Source organism: Heteronotia binoei, chromosome 2, assembly GCF_032191835.1.
Source record: "Heteronotia binoei isolate CCM8104 ecotype False Entrance Well chromosome 2, APGP_CSIRO_Hbin_v1, whole genome shotgun sequence".
NCBI lineage: Eukaryota > Metazoa > Chordata > Lepidosauria > Squamata > Gekkonidae > Heteronotia > Heteronotia binoei.
In genome coordinates this window covers 134,017,762-134,037,583 of record NC_083224.1, presented here as the reverse complement: position 1 = coordinate 134,037,583, position 19,822 = coordinate 134,017,762, and the positions used below count along the sequence as shown (strand labels likewise).

The 19,822-nt window shown below is 47.4% G+C and overlaps 1 protein-coding gene across 1 annotated transcript in view; it reads right to left on the bottom strand.

Annotated features, from left to right (window-relative positions):
* The window catches only part of AK5 (adenylate kinase 5), a 199,252-nt gene that overhangs the window by 154,061 nt on the left and 25,369 nt on the right, over window positions 1-19,822 (bottom strand). The window contains exon 6 of the mRNA XM_060232045.1: window positions 2,009-2,200. Coding sequence (XP_060088028.1) covers window positions 2,009-2,200 — 192 coding nt within the window. The remainder of the gene's footprint in view (window positions 1-2,008; window positions 2,201-19,822) is intronic.

Genomic DNA, 19,822 nt, shown 5'->3' with positions numbered 1-19,822 from the left:
CCGTTATGTCAGCTCCTGTGACGTCTGCCGACGGGCCAAAGACGTCCCGGCCAAACCCTCAGGGTTGTTACAGCCCTTGCCCACACCCTCAGGACCCTGGGATACCATCTCGATGGACTTCATCATGGAACTTCCACGATCCAAGGGTCAGACTTGCATCTTGGTGGTCGTCGACCTATTTACCAAGATGGCCCACCTCATTCCGTGCCCGAAACTTCCCACAGCTCAGGAGACAGCCCAGCTCTACCTGCAACACATCTTTCGTCTGCACGGACTCCCAGCCCACCTGATCTCAGACCGGGGCCCCCAGTTCTCCTCTTGGTTCTGGCAAGCCCTCCATTCCAGCCTGGGGACTCGAGTGCACCTGTCCTCAGCCTACCACCCACAGACAGATGGTCAGACAGAGTGCACCAATGCCACGCTAGAGCAATATCTCCGCTGTTACACCTGCTACCAGCAGGACGACTGGACCACTCTGTTGCCTCTAGCGGAGTTTGCATACAACAACGCGGTCCATTCCTCCACCCAAATGACCCCGTTTGCTGCAACCTACGGGTATCACCCTCTGTTCTTCCCGGCAATCGTGCCACCCACGAATGTCCCCGCCGTCGAGGCCTACCTGCAAGAACTCCGCGCCAGCCAAGACTTGCTCCGAGAGCAGCTACAGCGGGCCAAGGAAGCCTATAAAATGGCTGCGGACCGGAAGAGGCAGGAAGGCCCCCCAATCCAGCCGGGGGATCAGGTGTGGCTCTCAACTCCCTACCTGCGCTGGCCTGGTCGGTCTCACAAGCTGGATGCGCGGTTCATTGGACCTTACCCCGTCATAGAAAAAATAAACCCCGTCGCCTTCAGGCTCCAGTTGCCACCCCACCTCCGCATTCACCCCGTGTTCCATCGCTCCCTCCTTGTTCCAGCTGCACCCCCTGACCCAGCTCGGCCTCCTTGCTCACTGCCGCCACCGGTGTTGGTGGATGATGAAGAGGAATACGAGGTGCGCCAGATCCTGGACTCCCAGTACCATCGTGGAGGCCTCCAGTACCTTGTGGACTGGGAGGGATACGGCCGAGAAGACCGGTCTTGGGAGCCCGTGGACAATCTTCATGCCCCGGACTTGGTGCAACGGTTCCACAACAACCACCCCGACCTCCCAGGCCCCTCGACGTAGGGGGGCCCTGGGGGGGGATAGTGTCATGGGTGCTGGGGACCCTGCAGAGGAAGTTGAGCCTGCAGAAGAAACTGTGCCCCTGCCACCTGCACCAGTGCCCTTGCCTCCTGCTGGAGAAGATCCCAGCCCCCCTGCCTCGCCCTCTCAGGTGGCACGTGTGCGTGACCGCCTCCGTCAGGACCTCAGGGATCAGAGGAGGGCGGCACGCTCACAAGCAAGACGCTCCCTGAGCCCTGAGTTTTGAGAGGATTCTGGCCCTTCTAAGAGCAAGGATGCTTGAGTTGTAACAGGATCCTGGCTGCCTCTCTGAGCCAGCAATTAGCCCAAATGGGCAACAGCCAGCAGAGGGCTATATAGCTGTAGGCTTTGGGAGGAGGCTTTGTGGAAGCAACTAGACATCTCCCTGACGGTCTAGCATCCACTCCGGCTTGACTTTGGTTTCTGGACTCCCTGACTTTGGCTTGTGACTTCTGGACTCCCTGACCTCGGCTTCTGGACCTCGGACCTGCGATACTTGTACAGTGATTCGGATTTGGCGCCTCGGACCCTCCTGCTTACTGGCTACAGACCTCGGACTGCTCCTGGACTTTGCCTGACCCGGCCCCAGCCGTGACACCCTTCCTGTGGCAAAATATATAGATGCAATAATTAAATACCAGCAAAATAACATTAAGTAATTTCTGCTTAAGGCAATATCTGTATGAGGATGGATGGATGGATGGATAAAAATGGTCTTGGGTAAAAATAAAAGACTCAACATTTTGAGTCCTTTTTTTGGGCAGAATTCAGGCACAATTAGTTATAAATTATTTTAGTAAATGTATACACTGATTGAAGACTTACAGTCATGATCAGACCCTTTTCCTGGAAATATTTAACCAGTGGAACAGCATTCTGCTTAAAATTTACTAGGCGTCTTTGTGTCGCTTTGAGGTTGTCATCTGGCCTCCCTTGCTGCTCAGCACGTTTTATTAGTCGTTCTTTCAGTCGCTGATTTGAGCAGGACAAAAACACTACCAAATCTGGGGTGCAGATCTGTGGAGAAGATAATCAAATAATAATTAAAAAATCTAGTGAGTTTATTTATAGTGCTTACATTTATGTAAAGAGTGGATAAAAAACTGGCCAGTTTTATACTTGCTGGTATCACAGAAAACCTCAGCTTTTCTAATATAAAACATGTTATCCTTAACAGTACAAGAATTTAAGGCATGTAAGTGTGAGAGATAAGTCAGTACTTTCCTCTCTGCCCCACATTCCCAAGGGAACAGTATGATTTAAGCACTGGCTTTGTGATTTTTTAAATGAATTGATTTCTCTATCCATCTTGCTGCATCTTTCCAGCTGAAGGTTTATTCATACAAAATTGCTACCATCTGTTAACCCCTCTCCCAGGCAATTTTTTGTATTTTTAAGATCCATGAACATTGGTTAAAGCTTAAATCTCAGAGACAGTTAAGTAAGAACTTCCAGTAAATTTTAGAACATCCATCCCTGTCACTGTGACTAGGTATTGCTAGTACCCAGTAATCAGAGGTTTGTTTGTTTGTTTGTTTCTGGAAAAATTGGTGCGGGAACTTTCAAGAGGGAAATGAAGGAAAAACACACGGGTGCTTTTGAACTTTTTTTGAGAATTTTGTTTCCACAAAGAAGTTCTTGGACTCCATTCTACTACATTCCCCCAGAAAAAAAGCCCATTAATAAAGGCTTTTTATGAGAAGTAATAGATGGAAATAATCCTAATTTAACTATGTTTTAGCAAAATAATGGTTGTGTTACAGTCTTAATACAGGAATTTATTTTTCACTAGATATGATAGAAGTAATTAAATTCTTTGAAGCAATTGATGTGGCAGTTGAATTCTGCTCTGGCAATTAATTTGTCTGGTAATTGGTCTGTGTATTATAGAGTTAGAATAATGTAGTTAACTATATAATTCAAATACCCTGGGGAAAGAGCTGACTTCCCCCCCCCCCCATTATTTGAATGGATATGATATGTAGAGAGTATAGGCAGTCGTTTCCTATGGAGAGTAACATTTCAGACATAGAATTTTTAAAGGAAGTGTTTAAAAGTGGGATTTCTTTTTAAATCTCTACCAAAGTTACCATAACAAGGGGGCACACATTCAAAACATATATTAGTAATTAATTTAAGAGATACTTATATCACTGTCTTCTCTTTAATTATCCTGTCCTGTTCCTCTCTACAACTGACACATTGCTGTCTTAAAAAAACACAGTAATCCGCACAACAGTCTCGTCCAGACTGGATTACTGTAACTCACTTTACACTGGCCTGCCCTGGAGAATGATCCAGAAAGTCCAGCTAAACCAGAATGCAGCAGTGTGGGTCCTAACAGGACCACCACAGACTGCACACATCCAACCTCTGCTTAACCAGCTGCACTGGCTCCCAGTGGAGTACCAGATCAGGTTCAAGGGTTTGGTACTATGCCTTTAAGGCCATGTGCAGTCTGGGACCCTCATGTCTGTGGGGCCTCCTCCTTTGGTATGTCCCCCAAAGAACTTTATGCTTCGCTGAGAAAAACCTACTGGTGATCCCTAGCCCTAAAGAAGTGCAGCTGTCCTCAACCAGAGCCAGGGTTTTCTCTGTCCTGGCTCCTACCTGGTGAAACTTTCTGCTAAACAACACCTGCACCCTGCAGGATCTCATGTAGTTCCACAGAGCATGCAAGGCAGAGATGTTCCGCCAGGCTTTGGGCTGGAGACAGCAACAGGAACCATCTTACCTGGCCTTGCCTTCCCCTCCCCCACCCTGCTCTTTCCAGTTATTGCAAGACAGTAATACATATTGTATGACTGCTCTGGCACCATTCTGATGTTATTTTAACTGTTTTTAATTTGATTTTATATTGTACAGTTTATGTTGTTAACTGCCCTTAACTTTGTGAATTCAGAGAAGGATGGTACAGAAATCTAAATTATAAATAAATAGTAAAACATGCTCACCTTGGTGCATAAATCCTCTCAGAATTATAATTTAAACACCTAATGCATGCATTAAAATTCAGTGAAATTTAGATATTTCATTAACAGAAATTATTCCTGGTGCACACTGAGTATGGAAAGCACGAGAGATTTGTGCTTCATCCAGTTTCAGTTGGATCTCACATCTCAATGCAAATGTGACCCATGTGTCCACTTTCACACATTACGAGGCAAGCAGGGAAGGCAAAAGCATAAATCACCTGCAGTTCTATTTTTATTCATTTCTTGGTCCTTGATATGAAATGCAGAAATTGCCTCCTACAAGCTATTCTGATGGCATTACTGTGACTTGTCCCCTTGAACAAGTCATTATATCAGCTTCACTTACACATCTGTTTAATGGGAACAGCTACTGTCTACAGGGTTCCCATAATGATGAACACAATAAACAGTAGCAATAGTTTTAGAACATGTTCAGAACATAATGAACAACAAATAGTAGCAATAGTTTTAAATTTGTTCAGAACACTAGTCATAACAAAATCACATGCATGCATAGAAACTGTTTAAGAACAGAAAGAACTAATTTATCTGTGGTATGGACTGCTAAAAAGCTGGGACCATTCTCTTATGACTGTTAAAACAAAGGAGGCAATATGTTCAAAAAACATTTCTGTCACTGCTAATAGAACCACAGATTTTCGTTTGTGGATCCAACATTCTTTTGTGTATAACAGATGATATAAATATTTGAACCCTGTATATCATTTCTTGGGATGCTAAAACTAATAGTAAGCTATGACTTTGGCTACTCCGTTATTGCATATACAGTGTCTAAGATTATGTGGAATTCTTGGACTCCTGAGAATAAAACATGTACATGCTTTCATGAACTGAAGTTTGGAAAGAACTATCAAACATGTTTCATAACATAAATGAATCTGATCTTGTAATATCAGGAACCTGCCATTTTCTCGTATTTAGCTTAAAAGTAATTCTCATTTTGTTCTTAAACAGTCTTCATCACATTTCTTCAACAGCCTTGAAGTAGACCCGTGAAAATCCATACAATTTAATTAAGTGATGGTACTCCAACATCCAGAGTCCCTTTTCATTTCAGTAATTTCCTTTTACAAAATTGAAGAATCTACCAGCCTGCATAGATTGTATTTAAGTTAAATAATTTTTACACTGGTAATAGGGCTGTACTGTAATGAAATGGTTCAGAACGATGCTTTGGTAAAGGTACAGGCACTATGGACTATATTATTGTGTATAGTATGTACATTGTTGCTAGGCATGGAAGAGGAGATTCATCTGGGAGCTGAGCTGGTGGTATGAAACACAGGCCAATTTACCGACACCTTAAGGGGACTGGATGCTGATGAGTGAGATGAACACTTTCATGATTTAGTGGGTTTGGAAGGTGGTATAGAAACTCCAGTCTTTTGACTCTCTGGGGCCAGCATGGAGACAGCAAGGAATGGAGGTCAGTTCAGGTCAGCCTGGGGCTCTATTGCTGAGTGGCAGCCAGGAGAAAGAGGAGGAGGAGGAGGAGGAGGAAAAGAAGAATTGCAGATTTATACCCTGCCCTTCTCTCTGAATCAGAGTCTCAGAGTGGCTTACAGTCTTCTATATCTTCTCCCCCCCACAACTAGGGTGGCCAGACCGTCCCGGGCTCCCGGGACTTTCCCGGTTCTGGCCCCCAATTCCCGGCTCCCAGGCTGGCTATACCGGGACCATTAGAAGTTCCGGTATAGCCAGCGGGGAGCCGGCGGGCCGCGCGCGCGGGGAAGGCGGCGAGTGAGGGAGCCAGCATCCCTGCGCGTGCGCACGGCGGTGTGCGCACGTGCAGGGACGCTGGCTCCCTCACTCGCCGCCTTCCCCGCCCGCGTGGGGGCCCGGCGGCGGTGGCGGAGGCCGGGGAGGCCGCGGAGAGGCCGCCGCTGGTCCCTGGAGGCCCTCCAGAGGCCCGCGGAGAGGCCGCCGCTGGTCCCTGGAGGGCCTCCAGAGGCCCGCGGAGGCCGCGGAGAGGCCGCTGCTGGTCCCTGGAGGGCCTCCAGAGGCCCACGGAGAGGCCGCCGCTGGTCCCTGGAGGCCCTCCAGAGGCCCGCGGAGGCCGCGGAGAGGCCGCCGCTGGTCCCTGGAGGCCCTCCAGAGGCCCGTGGAGGCCGCGGAGAGGCCGCCGCTGGTCCCTGGAGGGCTTCCAGAGGCCCGCGGAGGGCCGTGGAGAGGCCGCTGCTGGTCCCTGGAGGCCCTCCAGAGGCCCGCGGAGAGGCTGCCGCTGGTCCCTGGAGGGCCTCCAGAGGCCAGCGGAGGCCGCGGAGAGGCCGGCGCTTGTCCCTGGAGGGCCTCCAGAGACCAGCGGAGGCCGCGGAGAGGCCGGCGCTGGTCCCTGGAGGCCCTCCAGAGACCAGCGCTGGCCTCTCCACCGCCTCCCCGGCCTCCGCAGCCGCCGCCAGCCCCGCCAGCAGCACCAGCCACCCGGAGGAGAGGCCGCCACCCGCCCTGGAACAAGATAAGCAGGGGGGGCCGAAAGCGGGGGGGGCGGCTGGCGGGAGGGGGCGGCCTTCCTTCCTTCCCTCTCTCCCTCCTTCCTCCCTCCTTCTTTCCTTTCTTCCTTCCTTCCCTCCCTCCCTCCTCCCTTCCTTTCTTCCTTCCCTCCTTCCCTCCCTCCCTCCTCCCTTCCTTCCCTCCTCCTCCCTTCCCTCCCTCCCTCCTCCTCCTCCCTTCCTTCCCTCCCTCCCCCCTCCCTTCCTTCCTTTCTTCCTTCCCTCCCTCCCTTCCTTCCCTCCCTCCTTCCTTCCCTCCCTCCTCCCTTCCTTCCTTCCCTCCCTCCTCCCTCCCTTCTTTTCTTACTTCCCTCCCTCCCTCCTCCCTTCCCTCCTTCCTTCCTTCCCTCCTTTCTTTCTTCCTTCCCTCCCTCCTCCCTTCCTTCCTTCCCTCCTTCCCTCCCTCCTCCCTTCCTTCCTTCCCTCCTTCCTTCCTTCCTTCCCTCCTCCCTTCCTTCCTTTCTTCCTTCCCTCCTTCCCTTCCTTCCTGCCCTCCCTCCTTCCTGCCCTCCCTCCTTCCCTCCCTCCTCCCTCCCTCCCTCCCTCCTCCCTCCCTCCCTCCCTCCTCCCTCCCTCCCTCCCTCCTTCCTTCCTTCCTTCCTTCCTTCCCTCCCTCCCTCTGGCCACCCCTGGAGTAGACAATACTGACTTTCGTGGACCCAAGCACTGATTCAGTGTAAGGGAGCTTTGTGTTTGTGACTGGAGTAGACAATACTGACTTTGGTGGACCCAAGCACTGATTCAGTGTAAGGGAGCTTTGTGTTTGTGACTGGAGTGGACAATACTGACTTTGGTGGACCCAAGCACTGATTCAGTGTAAGGGAGCTTTGTGTTTGTGACTGGACTAGAAAATGCTGACTTTGGTGGACCCAAGCACTAATTCAGTGTAAGGGAGCTTTGTGTTTGTGACTGGACTAGACAATACTGACTTTGGTGGACCCAAGCACTGATTCAGTGTAAGGGAGCTTTGTGTTTGTGTCTTCTGGTGCAATTTTGTTCTCAGATCCTGTATTTACTTCATCAGTATATGGGATAAGGCACTTTCTCAACTGTGCTGCATAATGCAGCCTATTTATTTTGACCTGTTTGCTCTGTTGGCTCTATCTGTGCCACCTTCATCACTTTCGGGGTGTGGATCCCCCAGTGGGGTGGTCTCCCGACTCCCTCCGCCGGCTGTTTCTGATAGCCCTGCGCCCCCTCTTTCATTTGATATGTGTCCCGTGCGGGTGCCACCCTCCTGCCGGGAGATGCCGCAAAATGAGCCCCCTTGAGGCTTATGGCGGCAGGGCTCGGGGGAAGCGAGCTAGACTGCTGTTCTTTTGAGGGGTTATAGAGTGTTTCGAGCCCGTCCCTGTGGCATCAGTCCCATCGTTGTGGGGCCCAGGGGGCCGGCGCAGCGGCCCGCTGAAGCAGCCTGTCGGTCACTTCCGGGTTCCTGTCCTGCATCTCGACCTGTGTTATTAGTGACAGGCTGCTTCAGCGTGCCGCTGCGCCGGCCCCCTGGGTCCCACAATGATGGGACTGATGCCACAGGGACGGGTTCGAAACACTCTATAACCCCTCAAAAGAACAGCAGTCTAGCTCACTTCCCCCGAGCCCTGCCGCCATAAGCCTCAAGGGGGCTCATTTTGCGGCATCTCCCGGCGGGAGGGTGGCACCCGCACGGGACACATATCAAATGAAAGAGGGGGCGCAGGGCTATCAGAAACAGCCGGCGGAGGGAGTCGGGAGACCACCCCACTGGGGGATCCACACCCCGAAAGTGATGAAGGTGGCGCAGATAGAGCCAACAGAGCAAACAGGACAAAATAAATAGGCTGCATTATGCAGCACAGTCTCACTGGAATCTCACTGGAATCTGACTGGCTTCTCAGCGTGGAACCCGTTCTCTCTAGTCTTCTCACTTTGAAAAAAGTAAAAAACGAGTTCTATTTAACTTTATTTCCCCCTTTCCCTCTCTATAAATAATCTTGGTGTTTCCGGCAGTGATATTTGGGGGATTTTTGGGGACGTCATAGGAAGTGCTGTGAAGTCACTTCCTGTTTTCGGCAGTGGCATTTGGGGGAAATGATGTCATTTGGGGGAAATGATGTCACAGGAAGTGATGTCACTTCCTGCTTCCTGCAGGTGGCGCGGGGGAAATGATGTCACAGGAAGTGATGTCACTTCCTGTTTCCGGCAGGTGGCGTGGGGGATGATGTCACAGGAAGTGACGTCACTTCCTGTTTCCGGCGGTGGCGTGACATCACTGGAAGTGACGTCACCGGAAGTGACGTCACTTCCTGTTTCCGGCGACACGCGCGCTTCGCACGCGCACACCCCTACCTCCCCCCCCAAAAAGGTGTCCCTGGCTGGCCTTCAGACATTATGGCCACCCTACCCACAACAGACACCCTTTGAGGTAGGTGGGGCTAAGAGAGCTCTTACAGCAGCTGCCCTTTCAAGGACAACTGCTGAGATAGCTATGGGAGATGGTGCCACAGGAAGAAATCAGCCTGGAGACTTGCAAGGCACTTTTATGGCTTTTATGAACCTACAGATGTAACAGATAGATATTTTCTTAATAAGCATGAAGAAAACTGGGATAAGCAGAAATCCCTGTGTTCCAAAGTGGGCAGGATCCAATGCTATATTTCAACCTCTTTGAAGATTCTTGTGAGAATCTACCGGGTAATGGATCAGAGTTGTCCACTGAGATGGTGAGAAACAGTATGGAGTGTCTGCCAAAGTCTCGAGGCAGCAGGAGGAAGGTTGCGGGCCTAACTTGCGTGGGAAATTATAGATGTTTGTATACAAATGCTAGAAGAGTTTGAAGTAAAATTGGTGAGTTGGAATGTTTAGTGTTGGAGGGAAACATAGACATTGTGGGAATTTCAGAAACTTGGTGGAATGAGGAGAATCAGTGGGACACGGTGATTCCTGGATATAAGTTATATCGAAAGGATAGGGAGGAAAGGGAGGGAAGGGTTGGAAGTGGGGTGGCTCTGTATGTCAGAGAGGGTATACAGTCCAGTAAGACTGAGGTCAAAGAATTAGATTCCCTTCTAGAAATGTTTTGGGTTGAAATAGAGGGCCCAAAAGGAAATTTAACTATGGGAGTTTGTTATCGCCCACCAAATCAAAAGATAGAGGACGTTATAATATGATGGAAGGATTAAAGATAGCGGCTAAACGTAAAAACTGTGTCATAATAGGTGATTTTAACTACCCGCAGATTGATTGGGTCAATATGTGTGCAGGTCGAGAGAAAGAGACTGAGTTTCTAGATGCTCTCAATGACTGTGCTATGGAGCAGATGGTAACAGAACCTACCAGGGGTGAGGTGATCCTGGATTTGGTCCTAAGTAATGCCCAAGACTTGGTGAGAGATGTAAAAGTGATCGCACCGCTTGGGAGCAGTGACCATAACGTTATTGATTTCACCATTTGTATAAATAGAGAGTTGCCCCAAAAGACCAGCACAGCCACATTTAACTTTAAAAGGGGTAAATTCTCTGAGATGAGGAGGCATGTGAATAGGAAACTGAAAGGAAAGGTAAATACAGTCAAAACCCTTGGGGAAACTTGGAGGCTATTTAAAACTACAATCCTAGAAGCTCAGATAAAATATATACCACAAGTTAGGAAAGGCACAAACAGGTATAAGAAAAGGCCTGCATGGTTAACAAACAAAGTAATGGAAGCTGTAAAAGGTAAGAAGAACTCATTTAAGCAGTGAAAAGCTAGTCCAATGAAAGGGAACACAGGCTGTGGCAAATCAAATGCAAGACTGTGATCAGGCAGGCAAAAAGGGACTATGAGGAGCATATTGCAAAACACATAAAGACCAACAAAGATTTCTTCAAATATATTAGAAGCAGGAAACCAGCCAGGGAGGCAATGGGGACCTTGGATGACCAAGGGGTAAAAGGATTACTGAAGAAGTATAGGGAAATGGCTGAGACGCTGAATGCATTTTTTGCCTCAGTCTTCACTGTGGAAGATGAGAAGTGTTTGCCTGCTCCAGAACCACCTATTTTGGAAGAGGTGTTGAAAGACCTGAGTCAGATTGAGGTGACAAGAGAGGAGGTCCTACAACTGATAGACAAATTAAAAACTAATAAGTCACCAGGTCCGGATGGAATACATCCAAGAGTTCTGAAAGAACTCAAAGTTGAACTTGTGGATCTTCTGACAAAAATATGTAATCTTTCATTGAAATCTGCCTCCGTTTCTGAGGACTGGAAGGTAGCAAAAAGTCACCCCCATCTTTAAAAAGGGTTCCAGAGGAGAAATTACAGGCCAGTCAGTCTGACTTCAATACTGGGAAAGTTGGTAGAAACCATTATCAAGGACAGAATGAGTAGGCACATAGATGAACACAAGTTATTGAGGAAGACTCAGCATGGGTTCTTTAAGGGAAGATCTTGCCTCACTAACCTGTTACATTTCTTTGAGGGGGTGAACAAACGTGGACAAAGGAGACCCAATAGATGTTGTTTAGCTTGACTTCCAGAAAGCTTTTGATAAAGTTCTTCATCAAAGGCTCCTTAGAAAGCTCGAGAGTCATGGAGTAAAAGGACAGGTCCTCTTGTGGATCAAAAACTGGCTAATTAATAGGAAGCAGAGAGTGAGTATAAATGGGCAGTCTTCGCAGTGGAGGACAGTAAGCAGTGGGGTGCCGCAGGGCTCAGTACTGGGTCCCATGCTCTTTAACTTGTTCATAAATGATTTGGAGTTGGGAATGAGCAGTGAAGTGGCCAAGTTTGCAGATGACACTAAATTGTTCAGGGTGGTGAGAAACAGAGAGGATTGTGAGGCACTCCAAAGGGATCTGTTGAGGCTGGGTGAGTGGGCATCAGCGTGGCAGATGAGGTTCAGTGTGGCCAAGTGCAAAGTAATGCACATTGGGGCCAAAAATCCCAGCTACAAATACAAGTTGATGGGGTGTGAATTGGCAGAGACTGACCAAGAGAGAGATCTTGGGGTCGTGGTAGATAACTCATTGAAAATGTCAAGACAGTGTGAGATTGCAATAAAAAAGCCCAACGCCATGCTGGGAATTATTAGGAAGGGAATTGAAAACAAATCAGCCAGTAGTATCATAATGCCCCTTTAGAAATCGATGGTGCTGTCTCATTTGGAATACTGTGTAAAATTCTGGTCACCGCACCTCAAAAAGGATATTACAGCATTGGAAAAAGTCCAGAAAAGGGAAGGGTTGGAACACTTTCCCTATGAAGAAAGGTTGAAACACTTGGGCCTCTTTAACTTGGAGAAACATCGACTGTGGGGTGACATGATAGAGGTTTACAAGATAATGCATGGGATGGAGAAAGTAGAGAAAGAAGTACTTTTCTCCTTTTCTCACAATACAAGAACTCGTGGGCATTCGATGAAATTGCTGAGCAGTCGGGTTAAAATGGATAAAAGGAAGTACCGTATTTTTCGGACTATAAGATGCACCCCCCCCAAAAAAAATGGGGGGGAAAGTGTGTGCGTCTTATGGAGCAAAGGGACGATAGACGTACTTTCCTCCGGGGGGGGGGCGATCCGCTGCCTCCGCCTCCAATCCCGGCGCTTCCCCCGCGCCTGCCTGCATGGCTCCAGCTCTGCTTCCAGCAAGCGCTGGGATTGCTCCACGCTGCCCCCACCGCAAACCCAGCGCTTCGCGAGCGCCGGCTGCGGAGGGGGCAGCATGCTTCCTCCGTGCCTGGCTCCAGCTCTGACGCTTACAGCAAGCGCCAGGATCGCTCCCTCCACCCTCTGATCCCAGTGCTTGCTATAAGCATCAGAGCTGGAGCCAGGCAGACAGGCACGGAGGAAGCAACCGCCCCCTCCGCAAACCCAGCGCTTCGCGAGCGCCGGCTGTGTAGGGGGCGGCATGCTTCCTCCATGCCTGTCTGCCTGGCTCCAGCTCTGATGCTTACAGCAAGCGCCAGGATCGCTCCCTCCGCCCTCCAATCCCGGCGCTTTCTGTAAGCATCAGAGCTGGAGCCAGACAGACAAGCTCGGAGAAAGCACGCCGCCCCCTACACAGCCGGCACTCGCGAAGCGCTGGGTTTGCGGAGGGGGCGGGTGCTTCCTCCGAGCCTGTCTGCCTGGCTCCAGCTCTGATGTTTACAGCAAGCACCGGGATCGGAGGGCAGAGGGAGCGATCCTGGCGCTTGCTGTAAGCATCAGAGCTGGAGCCAGGCAGACAGGCACGGAGGAAGCACGCTGCCCCCTCCGCAGCCGGCGCTCGCGAAGCGCTGGGTTTGTGGTGGGGTCAGCAGGGACCGATCCCAGCGCTTGCTGGAAGCAGAGCTGGAGCCAGGCAGGCAGGCACGGGGGAAGCGCCGGGATCGGAGGCGGAGGCAGCGGATCGCCCCCCAGAAGGAAGGTGTGTCCTATGGTCCGGAGCGCCTTATGGAACGAAAAATACGGTACTTCTTCACCCAAAGGGCGATTAACATGTGGAATTCACTGCCACAGGAGGTGGTGGTGGCTACAAGCATAGCCAGCTTCAAGAGGGTGTTAGACAAAAATATGGAGCAGAGGTCCATTAGTGGCTATTAGCCACAGTGTGTGTATGTGTGTGTGTGTGTGTGTGTATTTTGGCCACTGTGTGACACAGAGTGTTGGACTGGATGGGCCAATGTCCTGATCCAACATGGCTTCTCTTATGTTCTTAACTTTGGAGTCCCAGAAGAGGAGTATATGAAGGTTCTTCATGAGTTCATGTGTGGTGAGTTGAGTGAACTTTTGGGGGGTTACCAGAGATTATCAGCATTTTAAGAGACTAGCAGACAGAGGTTTGGACTGTCAGAAGATCAATTGCTGCTGAAATTTAGGAAGGCAGGTCCTAAGCCTGAAGAATCATATGCAACTTTTATGAGTCATTTGACAGATCACACCCAAAGAGTGCTTGTGAATGGTTCCTTATCCTCTTGTAGAGGAGTGACAAGTGGAGTGCCTCAAGATGTTTTGTTTAACATCTTTATAAAAGATTTGGATGAAGGAATAGAGGGAATGCTTATTAAATTTGCAGATGATACTAAATTGGGAGGGGTTGCAAATACAGTAGAAGACAGAAACAGGACACAGGATGATCTTGACAGGCTGGAAAACTGGGCTAAAACCAGTAAAATGTATTTTAACAGGGATAAGTGTAAAGTTATGCATTAAGGTAGGAAAAATCCAATGCATGGCTATAGGATGGGGAAAACTTCTCTTGGCAGTAATATGTGCGAAAAGGATCTATGCGTCTTAGTGGACATACGCTGAACACGAGTCAACAGTGTGATGTGGCTAAAAAGGCAAATGCAATTTTGGGCTGTATCAACAAAACAAAGTATAATGTCCAGATCACGTGAGGTGATATCACTTTGCTCTGCTCTGGTAAGACCTCACCTGGAATATCGTGTTCAGTTTTGGGCATCACAATTGAAGAAGGATATAGACAAGGTGGAACGGGTCCAGAGGAGGGTGACAAAGATGGTGAGGGATCTGGAGACTAAGTCCCTGTTTAGCCTGGAGAGGAGGTAGCTGAGAGGTGATAGGATCACCATCTTCAAGTACTTGAAGGGCTGTAATATTGAGGATGGTGTGGAATTATTTTCTGTGGCCTCAGAAGGTAGGAGCAGAACCAGTGGGTTGAAATCAAATCAGAAGAGTTTCTGGCTCAGCATTAGGAAGAACTTCTTGACAGTTAGAGCGATTCCTCAGTGGAACAGGCTTCCTTGGGAGGTGGTGGGCTCTCCTTTCTTGGAGGTTTTTAAACAGAGGCTAGATGGCTATCTGACAGCAATGTGGATCCTGTAAATTTTTTTTGGGGGGGGGGTGGAAGTATTTGTGAATTTCCTGCATTGTGCAGGGGGTCGGACTAGATGACCCAGGAGGTCCCTGCCAACTCTATTATTCTATGAGTAAGTTTTTGGACTTGTGAGTTGAAGCTGATTAGGCTCTTACTCATGCTCAGCTGAGGGGCATTCTGATTAAAGAACAGTTCTTTCAAGACTTGCCTTCAAATATTGCAGCCTTAGTGCAAACCTGCAATTTGGTTTCTCTAACCGACAAGGCACTTTTTGCAAACCAACTTGCTGCCCAGCAATGTAATGATAACACAGGCCATAAAATCTTTAGACCAATGGCTGAGAGAAAGGAGGGGCAATAGTCAAAAGAGGAAGAGCTTTCTGACAGAGCAGTTCCTCACTGGAACAGGCTTCCTCGGGAGGTGGTGGACTCTCCTTTGAGTGGTCACCCAAAGTTCCCGAATCGCTCCAACCAGTAGAACCCCATTCCTAACAAGCAATGCAAGCTGGTGGCAACATCAGCTCCTGGGACTGAGACTGTTTTTGCACACAGCTTACCTCGCAGTCACAATCCTGTTCCCTCCGCAGCATCTGGTCGGATTTCCCACCATCTGCGCCGAAGTTACAGGAAGTGCCGCAGCTTTTGTGTAGCAAACGTAAACTGCTAAAACCCAGTTTACGTTTGTTACGCAAAAGCCGCAGCACTTCCTGTAACTCCGGCACAGATGGTGGGAAATCCGACAAACGCTGCGGAGGGAACAGGATTGTGACTGCAAGGTAAACTGTGTGCAAAAACGGTATCCGTTTTCCTCCTAGTGTGACTGAGTATCTTGACAGGCTGAAGCAAACTATGGAGAAAGTTAGAGAAACTGCCAGTGAATGACTTAAGCAGGCGCAAGATTAGCAAAAGCCCTATTCTTTCTGGACAGAGAGGGAAAACCTACAGTGTGCTCTACAGTCTACAATCAAATAATTTCTGATCTATTATTTTCATCATGTCTCAATAAGCTACTTTTCACCTGACCTATGACTATGAGCATTAGGGGAAAATCTGTATAGAAATGAAGCTGTGATAGTTTAAATAGCAGGTAAGCTTCCTGCATTTGTATGTAGAAGCACTTACAGTCTATGCATAGTAGGACTTTTCATTCTACTATAACTAGTTTGCTTGGGCTAAGACTTGACAGATCATGCTTCTTATTCAAAAAGATATCCCTAACTTTTTCATAGTTTACAACTAAAGGAGCCAAAAAATACAAGAGAAAAACACATTGTAGGGAAACTGTTCAGGTAATGGACATGTGTGCAGGAACACTTGTATATTTTATATGAACATTCCTTAATTAATGCTCCTTATTTCAGATATCACAGCTACATTTAAACCCAAAAACTGGGTAATATTAACATACTTAATTTACTAATGAACACAAGGCATCATATATTTTCTGTATGCCTTCCATCTAGGGTTACCCAGTTTTCCAGAATAATGGGAGAGTTGTTGCCCTCTGCGGCTCACCTGGGAGGTGATTAGGGTATGTTTGATTAGTGTCCCCAGTATTATGGCGTTGCTTCCAGAGTGACCCTGGAAGTGACGTAATCGCATTGGGTTACAATTTAGCATTTGTTCCATACAGTTTGGGGTGAATGCAAGAGCATCACTTCCAGGTCATGTTGGAATTCAGGGATGTCGAATACCCCCAACTGTAAGACTCCACCTCCATCATCTTTTGCTACTAACCAATGGCTTAGCTAATAGCAGAGGAGGCACAGGGAAGTGCAGTGATCTTTCTATTTCCCTATACAATTATATTTGTGCATCTGTTCTGTGCTTTTCCTATACAATTATATTTGGGCATTTGAGATATTGCCTTTTCTGAGAAGATGAGTGCTTACAAAAGAGAGATGTTAATAAACATCAAGCTGTATTATATTTCCTTTTGTACTTCTAACTGTTAATATGAACCGCTATTCCACATATAACCATACCACTAATAGAGTTATCACAAAAATTATATTTTGCTGAGCACTGATTAACATTTTGCATAACATTTTTGCCCATCAAAAGCTCTTAGTCAGCAGGTTGATTTAAAATAAACCTCATGTCTTCAACACTTAAAAGCACTGATATTTTCCTTAGGAAGATCAAATAAGTTTCAAAGCATAGGGATAATCCCACTATAGTTACCAGCATTTCATGGTGATAATATATTATCATCATGATTAGTAAAAATAATAAAATAAAAATTATAGAAATACTTAGCAATTGTACAGCTTTTAAAATATAAAGTGCATTGTGCAATCGATTACTTATAATTAGTTAATCTTCAGAACTCACGCTGCTTCAAGCTGGATGAGAAAACAATGTCAAAATATCTCCAATACTTGTAAAAGGCTGTTACTATACAGTTACTCAAGTTACCAAACCAAGAGAATATATTTATTTACTTAATTTAGATAAAATATTTATTAACTGCCTTTCTTCCTTACCAGAGCCATAGCCAGTGTGGGGGGGGGGCAGAGGGGCAGTTCACTCTATTGAATCTGCAGCACCCCCACCCAATCTTCCCTAATCAGTGAAAGGGAAAGGTTAGGGAAGACTGGGTGGAGGTGCTGCATATTCTATAGGGGGAAACCCCCCTGCACCCCACCCCCACTGGCTATGGCCCTGTTCCTTACAGAACTCAAGGGTGGCTTAAAATACTAACAAAATACATAAAATTAGGGTTGCCAGATCCCCTCTTCATTGTGGTGGAGGGATTTGAGGAGCATTCTGGACAAGTGACATCATCATGTTGATGACATTGGAGGTGATGTTCTGGGTTTGGCCAGAACTCAATGGAGGGTTTGGCCTCAAAACCATAGTTTACCCAAAAACCAGTGTCGCCATGCAACATCCCCTGGAAGTGGTGTCATTGTATCAGCGGCACAGTGAGACAATGACCCTGTTTGGGGGTGGGGTTTCCCCACCAGCTAGCTGGCCAGTAGGGCCTGGAGGTTGGCAACTCTACATAAATAGATTAAATTAAAAACATAAAACCAAAATTTAAAATTACAATTTAGAACCACTTTCATCAAATGTTTTCATCAAAAGCAGTTCTAAATAAAATTGTCTTCAGCTGTTCCATAATTATGGGGCTGCCACTGAAAAGGGCCTCTTTTGTGAACTCACCAAATGTGCTTCTGAGATTAATGGAACGGTGAGGAGGACTTCTTCCTGTGATCAGTTCCTGGGCAGGAACATATGAGAGAAGGCAGTCCTTCAGATACCCAAATCCCAAACCATGTAGGGTTTTAAGGGTCAAAACCAACACACTGAATTGGGTTGAGAGTGGATTGTTAGCCAGTGTAATTGCTGTAATATCAAGGTCATGTGCTCCCAATAGCTGAGTCCTGACCAGCAGTCTAGCTACAGTGTTCTGCATTCACTGCAGCTCCCAAACACTTTTCAAGGGTAGCCCTGATTACAGTGCATTGCAACAGTCCAGTCTAGATAAAACTAAGGCAAGGATCACTGTAGCTATGTATAACTGAGTCAGGAATGGGCCCGGCTGATGCACTCCTAGTACTCCAAGCCACCATAGCCATCTAGTTTTCTAAGGTGACTGCTGTGTTAAGCTGCAAATTTTAAAGTAGATATAACCCCATCCAAGAAATCTCAGTTTCCTGATCTCTCTTTCTACCTTCCCAGAGAATCTATGTCTTGTCAGGATTAAGTTTCAGCTTGTCCACCCTCACCCAGCCCATTTTGGATTCCAAGTACCAGTTCAGAACATCAACAGTATCCTTAGAACTAGATGGAAGAGAAAGGTAGAACCAGGGCTTTTTTTGAGCAGGAACACACAGGAACGCAGCTGGTGTCAGGAGGTGTGGCCTAATATACAAATTAATTCATGCTGGTCTTTTTCTACAAAAAAAAGCCCAGTGTGAATCAATGGTGATATCAGGGGGTGTGGCCTAGTATGCAAATGAGTTCCTGCTGGGCTTTTTCTACAAAAAAAAGCCCTGGGTAGAGCTATAACAATGTATCCGTTATGAAGGTCTCGTCAATGAAATGGTCACTTGGTTTCTCACTGTTTGGTTACATTTGATGACTGTCAGCTAAAATATGTGAAATAATCCAACTGAAAATCATTGTTTGAGGCAATGTGAAAATGTTCTATGTAGTGATTAATCTGGGATAGCTCACTGTCATATTTGGCAGCCGTTGATACATTCGTAGACAAGAACCAGCCCACCATTAGCTGATAAGAGACCCCGAGTGGTGTAGTGATTAGACTAGCAAACTAGGATGTAGGAAACCCAGGTTAAAGACTATATTAAGACATAGCAAGCCCCTGAATTATAAAAAGTTTAAGAAGCCCCATATCATTACCAAAAAATGGTAATTTAGTCATGGGATGGTGGTCATTGCATTTGGATGCCTCGCATAATCTTAGGCCCTACTATGTAGTTTACTTAATTTAAGTATAAATCCAGTTTTGCCTGGGTTCATATCCCTCTCTGCCATATCTTCCTCTGCCCCTCTGTCAGTACTTTCACTCAGCCTAATCTACTTCATATTGGTGGTTATCTAGTATGGTTCAACCAGATTATTTCCATTCAGGACACACACATATTGTGATCAATAAGCCCTTGCACATATAGGCTGGTGGTATAAACAGTCTTCTGTTCACTCCAGTAGCACAGATGATTGACAATACGGATTACAAATACTCCAAATGAATAAATAGGTTGGCTGTGTTTGCACTGATGAATGCTGCTTTGGAGCTACTGTCTCTTCCATTGGATGGTTGGTTGCTGACACCTCTAGTCCATGTGCTTCCTGAACAGAGGATGGCTAGGCCAGGGGTGTCAAACATGCGACCCGGGGGCTGAATCAGGCCCCCAGAAGGTTCCTATTAGGCCCCCGAGCAACTGGCTCTTGTTGCTTCCTTCTCCCACTCTCTTGCTTCCTTCTGCATCACAGCATGCTTTGCAAGGCTTGCTCAATCGCACAGGAGCTACAGAGCAAAACCTCTGTTTTCTCCATTGGTTAAGGCTCCTCCGCCTCCTGGTCCCCTGGGGAGGGAGGGAAAGAGACAGAGCTTCCTTTGCCTAGTTCCTTGGATCCCATGGGAGAAATACAAAGAAAGCACCTTTAAGACCAACAAGCGCTAATGTTTTAAGCATGTTTTAAGCTTTTTAAAAAATCTTAAATCGTGTTTGTCTGTGTCCTTTAAAATGCTTATATCTCTGCTACCTAATCTTAAATAGGTGCACACATGACCTGGCCCAACACGGCCTGGCCTGACAAGGTCTCATTTATGTCAGATACAGCCCTCATGACAAATGAGCTTGACACCCTTAGGCTACACTGTTTCAACAAGCATGCTTGTCCTTAGG